This window comes from Mustela erminea, chromosome 18 (genome assembly GCF_009829155.1).
Source record: "Mustela erminea isolate mMusErm1 chromosome 18, mMusErm1.Pri, whole genome shotgun sequence".
Taxonomy (NCBI): domain Eukaryota; kingdom Metazoa; phylum Chordata; class Mammalia; order Carnivora; family Mustelidae; genus Mustela; species Mustela erminea.
In genome coordinates this window covers 26,326,864-26,338,922 of record NC_045631.1, presented here as the reverse complement: position 1 = coordinate 26,338,922, position 12,059 = coordinate 26,326,864, and the positions used below count along the sequence as shown (strand labels likewise).

The 12,059-nt window shown below is 37.8% G+C and overlaps 1 protein-coding gene across 1 annotated transcript in view; it reads left to right on the top strand.

Annotated features, from left to right (window-relative positions):
• APPBP2 (amyloid beta precursor protein binding protein 2) overlaps positions 1–6,033 on the top strand; it is a 61,612-nt gene extending 55,579 nt beyond the window's left edge. Inside the window, exons 12-13 of the mRNA XM_032320144.1 lie at positions 269–434; positions 1,472–6,033. Of these exons, the coding sequence (XP_032176035.1) occupies positions 269–434; positions 1,472–1,725 (420 nt within the window). The 3' untranslated portion in view covers positions 1,726–6,033. The remainder of the gene's footprint in view (positions 1–268; positions 435–1,471) is intronic.
• The last annotated feature ends 6,026 nt before the right edge of the window (positions 6,034–12,059 follow it).

Below are 12,059 nucleotides of genomic sequence, written 5' to 3'. Positions count from 1 at the left end.
AATTTTCATTTTGGAAAGTTTTTATGTTAATTTCTTCTAACAATTTTTCATTACCAGGACAGATTTTCTCATCATTTTTGGCACAGGACACTTACTGTCATCAGCTTATGTGTGTAGCTGCTCAAACCAGTAATGCTTCCCATAAGCAACTTTTGGATTAACATAGTATGTCCTCTGATCTCCTTAGCACTTAAAAGAGTCTTACTCGGAAAGAATTGTTACTATGAGAGTATAGTCTAATGGCTAAAACAGCTCAATTATTTTTCAGGAAGCTGAAGAAATGCATATCAAAGCAATTCAGATAAAAGAACAACTTCTTGGTCAAGAAGATTATGAAGTAGCCCTTTCAGTGGGACATCTGGCTTCTCTATACAATTATGACATGAATCAGTATGAAAATGCTGAGAAACTTTATTTGCGATCTATAGCAATTGGTATGTTTCTTTTAAATTTCTTACTCAGTTGATTAGAAATAACATGTAACATATCTTGTATGTTGTGTAAGGGAAGTATAATTATGAAGATTTAAATGAGCTTAGAGCTGCTAAGGATACCAAAAGCCACCCAAAAATCATCTCAAACATTTTGCTTAAGGTGATTTATTGATCTTGAAGCCAGTGATAAGTATGACAGTTGAGGCAGAGTGTCAGGTATAGGCAAAAGCAGTTATTCTAAACTAGTTGCGTAATTAGTACTCCCTTCATCTCCCTTCTTCTGGCTGTAACATAGATCAGGTTTACCAGTTTTTGAATGTAATATCAGTGGAATCATGCGATGTATATTTTTAGGTTTTGGTGAACATGAATTGTGAAATACATCTGTGTTGTTCTGTAACACTATCGCTTATTAATTTCCAGGGCTATATAATATTTTATTGGATTAGTATATCATTATTTATCCATTCTACGGTTAATGGGTATTCAGAGCATTTGGATTGTTTCCATTTTGGGCCTGTTACAAAATAAGATACTGTAATTATCATCTAATGTGCCTGTTAAAATTTTTCCCTGTTTTGGGAACACGTGGCTGGCTCAGTTGGGAGAGCATGTGACTCTTGATCTCAAGAAAATGGCTTTGAGCCCTGTGTTAAGGTTTTAGAGTTTACTTAAGAAAAAAAAAATTCTTCCCTATTTTTATATTGAATTGTCTGTCACTCCTTATTGATTTACAGAAGGTCTTTATATACTATGGATGCAGCAAGCCCTTTGTTGGTTATATATTTTGCAAATAGGTAACTCTGCTGCTTGTTTCTAAATGGTACCTTTCATAGAACAGAAGTTCTTAATTCTGATATTAATCTTGTCTCTGGGTACCCGATCTCATTAGTTCCTCAGCCTAGGGAATAAGATTAAACCACCTTATTTAAAGAATTGAACTTGTGTTGTCTTTTAAGAACCTCTTATTGTTTCATTACTTGAGCTTTCTTTCTTTCTTTCTTTTGTGTGTGTGTGTGTGCGTGTTTTACTTTCAGGGAAGAAACTGTTTGGTGAAGGCTACAGTGGACTAGAATATGATTACCGAGGTCTCATTAAACTTTACAACTCCATTGGAAATTATGAGAAAGTGTTTGAATATCACAATGTTCTTTCTAACTGGAACCGGTTGCGAGATCGTCAGTATTCAGTGACCGATGCTCTTGAAGATGTCAACACCAGCCCCCAGTCCACTGAAGAAGTGGTGCAGTCCTTCTTGATTTCTCAGAATGTTGAGGGACCGAGCTGCTGAGGGAGGACCTCAGTTAACTAATTTACCTTTTCCCAGATTGCAGGGAATTCATACTGTGAAATCAAAACCATGTTGTTTTTTGGGGCTGGAATTTGCATTGAAACACTGGTCCAGTCCATTGACCCTATTTGGGTGATCCCTATCTTGCAGAGTGTCTGTAGGAATAAGCATATATTCAGTTATATTCAGCATGTACCGCATGTATAAGTAGTCTGGCCCATATTTTCAACCTAGTAGAACAAACAACAGGAAATCTTTTTTTTTTTTTTTTTTTTTTTTTTTCATTTTAAAAAATAATTCATTTTGCAGAAAGCCTGAAAAGAACCCCCAAATAAAACTATTTAAGAGTTTAAAAGAGTTGCATTCTTATTATGTAAGGATGATTTTAACAACTTTTTAACATATTCTTCCTTGTGGAGGTATTCAATACTGTATTGTAAAGATATTTTATGGGGAAAATCTTTATATGCAGTATAGAAAAGTTAACACAGTGCTAGTAGAAGAGGGACATCCTGACTTAGGTTTGGCTACCTTACCCAGAGAAGTGGATGCAACCACTCCAGAGCTCTGTTACAAGGGAAAGACTGTCAGATTCATCTGAACTGGACCAGTGTTGATCTGTAAGTAATAGAAAAGCTGACAGACCAGCAGTTTTATTAACCCTTTGGTTGTTTCAGGGTTTTTTGGTACAACAATGCAAGATGCTCTGATAGCGTTTGCTAACAGGACCAGGAGGACCTAAAAAGGACCAGCCTATGTAGAAAGGGGTTATTTGGACCAGAGGCTTTAGGTGATTATTTTAGCCCCTGCATATAATTTTATCAGTAGATTGTTTCATTTAGAGGTATAATGAAAAGTGATAATGCAAAAATTATATTCATGTAATTAGACACCAAACCAGGGAAATTTGGCGATTACAGTGGCATATCTTTAGTCAGTGTGCACAGATGGCAGTACCATAAGCAAGTCTATAAATATCTTCTGCAACCATCCCCTTCATTTTAAATGTTATCCTAATAATCAATGCAATTAACAAGTATATTGGCTAAGAGTCATGAAATAGCTCATGGGTGGGAATTTCATGTTACTTTATGGCTTGTGGGGATTAATGGAAAAACTAATGCCCAAAAGAAGCAATTCTTAGAAATCCTTCATTTTTATGGTAAATAATAGTCCAACTATGTCATTTTCTTTGAAATTCAAGAGTCAAATGCAGAGATTCCCTAATTATATGTTTCACTAACTTGTCTTCCTGTTCATTGGGTTTTGATATTTTTTTTAATCTTATGCCAGTCAGGTTATTTAATGTTGAGGTAATTAATACTCAAATTTGGAAAGTTGTGACATGTAGCAATTAAGAAACAAAGTCTTTTGCTGTTACCTCAGTTCTTACTATAGTGGCCTATGTGGTGCCTCTATAGTTAAGAATCAGGGTTTTCCCCCCTATTTTCAGGGGTTCATGACTTGGCTGTCAGAGATGTTGCTCTTGGCTAATGCTTGGAGTAGTCTGTGGGTGAGTGGATGTGTGTTGTATTTTGGTTTTCTTTTAACATGCACGTTAGGGTTGGAGGGGGGAAGAAATGTAAACTGCCACATTGAGTACAGGAAAATTAATTGGAGATTGCGGGTAAATTTGATTTTAAACACTTTTTGGGCTTCCCAAACCTAATCTTGTTTAAAACTGTTAATTGCAGTCTTGTTAGTTACAAGCCAGTGTTTTTAAGTCCCCAGGAGGGGATTGACTGGGGGAGGTATATAAAGAGATGAAGCAAGCCCAGACACTAAGACTGTAACTATGATTTCAAAACCTGGGTTTATTCCTCAAATTGAATTATTTTCTTTTTCATTTTAAAGAGTACATTGGCACACCTGCACCTCCCCTCGCAGTTAATTGCAGTCTGATGCCAAGAGGCACCTCTTTATTAATTACCAAATAGTCTGTGTGACCAAGGACTAACATTTATCAAGTTACTCAGCACTATCCTCACGGGCCTATATATTTAATACCTCCAAAGATATTTCCAGGATAGGCTTTGTATACTTTTGTTGGTTATTTAGAGTCCTGTGGTATGTTTGTGGTATAGGAATGTCATGGTAAATTGTTTTTCAATAAATATTTTGAAACTTAACGTTTCCATATGAAGTTTTTTTTTTTTTAATCAATGTGTATCTTTTGGTTTTGTGCACACGTAACATTTCCTAGGATAAAATAAAGCAAATAACTTAAGGCCTCATCCTCTCTTAATTCAGTTTGAGCTCTACTTAGCTCACAGTGATCAAGCAATATGATACTTAGAAGCCTAAGATCACAGGGTGATAATGTTATGTGGCAGCCAGTTTTTCTAAAAAAACATCGCTAGTTTCCCCTTATTACCACTGCTTTCATGTAGTTTTCTATAAATCTGTACACTTTGATTTAATCCAAAAACTGTAGGCTGAAAAAAGAGATTGACAGCTTGTTAGTGAAATAACAAATAGTATGCTATTAATTCGGGTTGTAATGAAGAATAATACCCTAATGATTCTAAATGTGGGGTTTATCCTTTTCCTGGGGATGTTTAAGGTAGGATAGAGAGGTGAATGTTACCGTGCTTTATGGGGTTAAAAAGAATACAAAGAAAAGAATGAAATGTACCTCACAATAACCAATAGGTTGCACAGATTTTTCACATATGGTGGGGTTGTGTGTAAGGAAGCCTAGACCAACTTTAAGATTTTTCTGGAAGTTCAGCAAAGTCATGTTAAATAAGGGGCCTTTGGTCTCATCCTTCCTGACTTTGATTTCTTCTCTTTTACCCAGTCTTTTTCCTAAAGTTGGTGCTACTCAGATTGGGTGCATCAGGGGGCTCTGTGATCCTCCTGTGCCACACAGATGGTCAGTCTCTCCTGCATCCAGTGTAATAGAACTGATGGGGCTCTTCAGACCACAGTTTTTATGGGTCCCCAAAGCTGACTTTCCCAAAGCTTTAGGACCCTTCTTGTCATCGAAGCTCTGTCTCCTTGGTTAAAAACAAACTCACTGTTGGTCTGTAGTAATATGTGTGCAGGTATGCGCTTATTTGTGAAAATAAAAGATTTGACAAAGGCCTTTGTTCCTAGCCTGCTTGGGAAGAGTTCGTAATGTTGTGAAAATTAAGTACAGAGGATGTTACCTTATAAGTAAACAAGAGTGCCATTTGGTGGCTCCTTACATGCAAACAGAGCGCTGCACAGTCAACATCTAAAACACGACTGAAGCTTTTGGCCATACTTTACAAATTGAGAAAGATGGTTTGCTTAGGTAGCAGGTATTCTTAACTGCCACTTGGTCTTTATCTTTTCCCTAGAATTCATAGCCTTGCTGCTTGCAAACTGTTCCCTTTCTGGATGAAAAAGTTACTACTGGAAAAATACTTATTTATATAAGTATGAACTTTTTTAAGAGTTTTATTTTTGCTTTAAAAATTAATGTATATATTTCACCTCTTGGCTTTGGAGGACCTCAGTTCTTGATAGGAAAGAAAAAAATTTTTTAATCGGACATTTGGATTATTCTCCAGCTTGAACCCTAGTAGTTGTATTGTCCACAAATCTCAGGAATGTGTTAGGCAGAAAACTGGTTTTACCCTGTCGGTGATCTGAAGGAGTGTGCTTATTAAGTAATACTATTCTTTAATTGCAATCCTAGGTATCTATAGCATGAGTGGCCTTAGTGAGTTTGTTGAAGTGCACATTTTTTTTCAAAAGTAAAATTTAAGATTAAAAATATATGCTATATATAGATATCTAGAAAACCTGGTTTGTGGTGCACAAGTTAAGTGTTGGATCACTAAATAATTGTTGCAGGTACCATTTGTGTAACATTACTCATTTCTGTATATTCCTTTTATGGAAAGATATGTTGCCATGGTAACTAAAAACTTTTCAATTTAGTTCTACTTTTATGATGTGAATGAATGCTACATTTTATTAAATATTACCAAGTCAGTACTATTTTTATACTTTATTAAGCAACAGGGGATTTTAGTTTAATAGGCTCAAGAGCTCTTAATGAAACAAATTACTAACAATTCTTTACATGAAAATCCCCACTAATAGTGCCACAGTAATTTCTATAGAAATATCTAGGGTCATTGATAGATTTTTTAAGACAATTCTTCATTGTGTCAGAATGACCTTTCATATCATCCTTAACAAAAACTTGTAGTGCCCACCATTATTTGTAACCATTGAACCATACTAAGTATGTTTGTAACCAGCATTGTGATATATTCTGTACTTGTATTGCTAAAAATGAATTATTGACCTAATAAATATAGTGTTCCTGCATTCGTAGTGTATCTGTTTCCATTTCCGTTGTGATCACTTTTGGTCGGGACTTGGGATTATTGCTGCAACCTGTTTTTATTAGAGAACAGTGCAAGAGAAACTGTTGAAACTAGAACAAAAGTGTTCTTGTTTGAGAAAAATAAGATGCGTGGCAGAGGAGACACATGGTACCAGCATCTGGAGATGGTACTTACGAAACTACTTTGGAAAAGACAGCAGTACGTTAATTAATGCAGGGGGTTTTAATCTTTACAAAAGTCACTACCCCGTTCTTTTCCCTGGTCTTCCATCTCTGAAGGGCAGGAGGCTGGTGCAGAGACCTGAGGAAGCTGTGCCGGCGATAGTGGAGAAACCCTGCGTCTGTTTCAGTTCCAGCTCAGCCTCTGAGCAGTAGGAATTTGAGGTACGTCATTATAAGTAAGCCTCTTTGTGTTTCATTTCCTCGAATGAATGGTGGGGTCATATTAGGTCTTTAAGAAAATCTGCCATGGAACAGTGTTGAATCATAAGCACACAGAACAGCTAGTGCTGGAAATGAAGCCACACTTTAAATTACTATAAAGAAAATTAACATTTTGACAAAATCCCACCTTTACTTTTAATAGCACTGGTTTGATCTCGCCTGCCACCTGCAGTGATAACTGACTTCTTCTACGTTTTTCTTTACATTCCCATGACTTTGAGCATGCTGTTCTCTCTTTAATAGGGAATGCCATTTCCTGCTTAACTTTTATTTATCTGTCAAGCTCGGAGGACAAGGAAGCCTTCCCTGAAAGTTTGAGTTGCCTTCTCTTGGTACTTCAGCGGCATTTTATTTAAAACTTAAAGTCGGGCACCTGGGTGGCTCAGTGGGTTAAGCCGCTGCCTTCGGCTCAGGTCATGATTCCAGGGTCCTGGGATCGAGTCCTGCATCAGGCTCTGCTCAGCAGGGTGCCTGCTTTCCCCTCTCTCTCTCTCTCTGCCTGCCTCTCTGTCTACTTGTGATCTCTCTCTGTCAAATAAATAAAATCTTTAGAAAAAAATAAAAAAAAACTTAAAGTCATTACCCTATAATCATATAACTTAAAGAATTAACACTTTCCAGCTTATAAGTGTTGCTGATTTGTGCATTTAACAAATTTTACATAGAATTTTCTCTCTAGCAGATACTATTCTAAATGTTAGCCAACCACACCCACTTATTTTATACACATTCATTTCTACAGTTAAAACTCAAAGCAAACTCAAACTCATCAGGATGGTTAGTACCAAAAAAACATTGTTGCCAAGGATGTAGAAAAGTTGGAAACCTCATGCATTATTGGGAGGATTGTAAAAAGGTACATCTGCAAGGAACAACAGTGAGATGGTTCCTCAAAAAATGAAAAATGGAATTACCATGTGATCTAGCAATTCCTCTTAGGGGTGGATGTTCAAAAGAATTGAAAGGATCTTTGATTTGTACACCATGTTCATAGCATTATTCATGATAACCAAAATGTGGAAGCAACCCAAATGTCCATCAGTGGATGAATGGATAAACAAAATATGATACATCCATACAATGCAATATTATCTAGCCTAAGTAACATTCAAAATAATAATTAAATTGTTACTCCTTAAAAATGAATTTTTTAAACTTTTTTTTCTAAGATCTTATTTATTCCTCAGAGAGGGAGAGGCAGAGGGAGAAGCAGGGCCCCCATAGAGCTGGGAGCTGGATATGGGACTCTCAGGACCCCAGGATCAAAACCCCAGCCAAAGGCAGACACTGAACCAACTGAGCCACCCAGGCGCCCCAAAAGGAAGGAATTTCTATCCCATGCTACAACACTGAAACTTGAGGGCATTACGCTAAGGTGATGCAAGCCAGACAAAAAAGGGAGGGGAGAGTATACTGTATCTACTCTAAGTATGATTCTACTTACATGATTTATGTGGTCAAACTCAGAAAAAGAATGGTAGTTGTCAAAGCTGGGAGGAACTGAAAATGAGTGGTCACTTAATGGATATAGAGTTTCAGGTTTGCAAAATGAAACAGTTCCTGGAGATTCGCTACACAACAATGGATATAATACTACTGAACTGTACATTAAGATGATACATTTTGTGAGTTACCACAATTAAAAATCATTGGATGGGGCGCCTGGGTGGCTCAGTGGGTTAAAGCCTCTGCCTTCGACTCAGATCATGATCCCAGGGTCTTGGGATCTAGCCCTGCATGGGGCTCTCTGCTCGGCAGGAAGCCTGCTTTCTCTTCTCTCTCTGCCTGCTTCTCTGCCTACTTGTGATCTCCATCTGTCAAATAAATAAATAAAATCCTTAAAAAAAAAAATTGGACATTGGGGAGGGTATGTGATATGGTGAGTGCTGTGAAATATGTAAGCCTGATGATTAACAGACCTATACCCTTGGGGTAAATAATTTTTAAAAAGTTAGAATCATAAGACAAACTCTCCAATTGCATAAGCAGTTACATAAAATATGATAAAGTATGATAAAGTTTGAAAAAATCTGAATGATCACTTCCATTCAGTGCCTTGATAAAACTTAACTGCAATTTATTTACTGGATTAGAACGTTGATAGAACATGCCAAACTTGAGTTGTATTTAAATTCCTGTTACGCATACAAGCAAGAGCTGCTAAAGAGTATTTTTCTTTCCTGTTATTGGCTGTCGTCACAGCACATATTCTGTATTTGGTATGTTGGTGTCAGAGTAACGAAATTACACAAGACCAAACAAACAAAAGAGTCATTTAAAAACCAACCTTAGGGGCGCCTGGGTGGCTCTGCCTTTGGCTTGGGTCATGATCTCAGGGTCCTGGGATCGAGCCCCACATCAGGCTCTTTGCTCAGCAGGGAGCCTGCTTCCCTCTCTCTCTCTCTCTGCCTGCCTCTCTGCCTACTTGTGATCTCTGTTTGTCAAACAAATAAAATCTTTTTAAAAATAAAAATCACCCTTAGGGGCGCCTGGCTGACTCATATAGTAGAGCATGTGATCCCTGATCTTGGAGTCATGAATTGGAGCTCCACTTTGGATAAGAGATTACTTTAAAAACCAACAGGGGCATAGATGGTTCATTCGTTAAGCATCTGCCTTTGGCTCAGGTCATGATCTCAGGGTCCTGAGATTGAGCCCTGCATCAGGATCCCTGCTCAGCAGGGAATTTGCTGCTCCCTCTGCCTCCCACCCCCACTTCTGTGCAAGCTCGCTCGCTCTCAAATAAAATATTTTATAAATAAATAAAGTCAAGTTTTATCTGAAGGTGAGAATTCTAGAGGGGCAGGGTGCTTACAATGAGAACAAGGACTTAAGAGTCCAGAGGAGCTGCCTTTTTACTAGCTGGGAGAATGTAGGCAAATTTCTGACCTTGACTCCTCACCTTTCAAGTGAAAAGGACACTAATTGTCTCTTGGATTATTATGAAGATTAACCAAAAATGAATGCAGTGCCTGAGTCACTACTACGCCCATTATAGACATTGTGGAAATGTTAGTCCTTTCTCCCTCACTAGAGGATTGTGGAGGCAAAGGAAGAGGAGCATGGAAACTTTTCTTTTACTAAATAACGTGATGATGCAGCATGCTTAGCCAGGGGATTCCATCTGCCAGGATGACACCTTGTAAGACTCAGCTGATACCTAGCATCATAGCAGTTACTTAGGATTTTGAGAGTAAGTAGGGTTAAGCTAAGCTCTTTGGTTTCAGGTCAGGTTTGTGGAGGAAGAGTGTTAGGTAGATTGTGTCCTTTTGAAGGTTGGTTTCAGTGACAGAGAAGTCACTAGAGGTAAGAAAGGTAGGAGTCTCAGAGAAGTTGGAGGAGGGAGTCTATCAAAGCCAACCAACATTTCCAGGAAGGTCACAGTTCACTAGTACAACCCAGGACAGAATGGTAGTACGGAAAGATTCACTCAAGCCTAAGATTGCCCTGGGTCCTCAGGGATCTCTTTGCCCCTACAGACATCCCATATCTCTTCCTTAACGTCTCCCTGATGACTTATGTCCTAGAGACATCTCTAGTGTGCTTTAGGATACACACTCTGGAGCTGCACCAGAATCCTACGTCTGCCATTTACTAGCAAAAAATGCAAGCAGTACAGCAGTGTCCTTGCCTCTGGTCATCTCAAAGCCATAGATAGCACCAGGTCTCTGGCTGCAGACTCCCAGGGCCAACTTGAGAATTTAGGAAACTACTCCTACACCAGGAGAAGCTTATACCACAAGGGGGGAGGGGTGGGGAGGAGTTGGGGAGAGTGTTAAATGAGCTCACACAAACTTTAGGGAAAATGCCAAGAGGAGACTATGAGATCCTGTTTCTAGCCATACTTAGAGCAATAGTGAAAGGAGGGGAGGGAGCCCCATGAGGTGGAATGGGATTGATAAACTGACATGGAAAACCAATTTTTTTTTCTTTCTCTTACAGGTGATATGTATTAACTATTGGAAAATGCTAAAAAGTCTTTTTAAAAAAACAAAACACCTTAAGAAATCAAAAATTACATGAAAATGAAAATACAACAGTCCAAAATCTTTGGGATGCAACCAAAGTGGTTCTAAAAGGGAAGCTTGTAACTACAGGCCTACCTCAAGAAAGAAGAAAAATCTCAAAACAACCTAACGATATACCTAAAGGAGCTAGAAGAACAACAACAAACAAAACTCAAGCCTTGCGGAAGGAAGGAAATAATAAAGATTAGAGCAGAAATAATGATACAGAAACTAAAACAAACAAAACACAATAGTGTTTTCTAGTTCAGTGAAACTAGAAGCTAATTCTTCGGAAAGATCAACAAAATGGATAAACCTCTAGCCAGACTCCTTAAAAAAAAAAGAGGACCGAAATAAAATTACTAATGAAAGAGAAGAGGTAACCACCGCCACCACAGAAATAAATTGTAACGGGCTATTATGAAAACCTAGATGCTAACAGATTGGACAATTAAAAGAAATGGATAAATTCCTAAAAACATATAACCTACCAAAACTAGAAGAAATAGAAAACTTGAACAGGCCAATCACCAGCAATGAAACTGAATCAATAATCAAAGAACAAAAGTCCAGGACCAGATGGCCTTACAGGTGAATTATACCAAACATTTAAAGAAGAGGTAATAACCCTTCTTCTCAAACTTCTCAAACTATTCCAGACAATGTAAGAGGAAGGAAAACTTCCAAATTCATTCTGTGAGGCCAGTATCACCCCAATACCAACCAGATAGAGACATCACAAAAAAAGAACTACAAGCCAATATCTCTCATGTATGTAGGTGCAAAAAGCCAAATCCAACAATATATTAAAAAATCAATTGCTCGTATTGCATGGAACACTGGGTGTGGTACATAAACAATGAATTCTGGTACACTGAAATGAAATTTTAAAAATAAATAAAAATTTAAAATCAATTTCTACAATCAAGTGGGATTTATTCCCAGGGTAGCTGGCAAGGGTAGCTTAATATTTGCAAAACAACATAATACATCACATCAATAAGAGAAAGGATAAAAACCATATGATTATTTCAGTAGATGCAGAAAAAGCATTTGATAAAGTACAGCATCCATTCCTGACTAAAAAACAACAACAATGGGTGCCTGGGTGGCTCAGTGGATTAAGCCGCTGCCTTCAGCTCAGGTCATGATCTCAGAGTCCTGGGATCGAGTCCCGCATCGGGCTCTCTGCTCAGCGGAGAGCCTGCTTCCCTCTCTCTCTCTCTCTGGCTGCCTCTCCGTCTACTTGTGATTTCTCTCTGTCAAATTAATAAATAAAATCTTAAAAAAAAAAAAAAAAAAACAACAACAAAAAACCTCTGCAAAGTGAATAGGTCTAGAGGGAACATATCTCAATAAAGGCCACTTAGGAAAAAACCCATAACCAACATTAAGCCCAATGGTGAAAAACAGAGCTTTTCCCTTAAGGTAAAGAACAAGACAAGGCTATCCACCCTCACCACATTTATTTAACATGGTACTAGAAGTCCTAGTCATAGTCAGACAAGAAGAAGAAAGAAAAGGCATCCAAATTCGTAAGGAAGAAGTAAAACTAT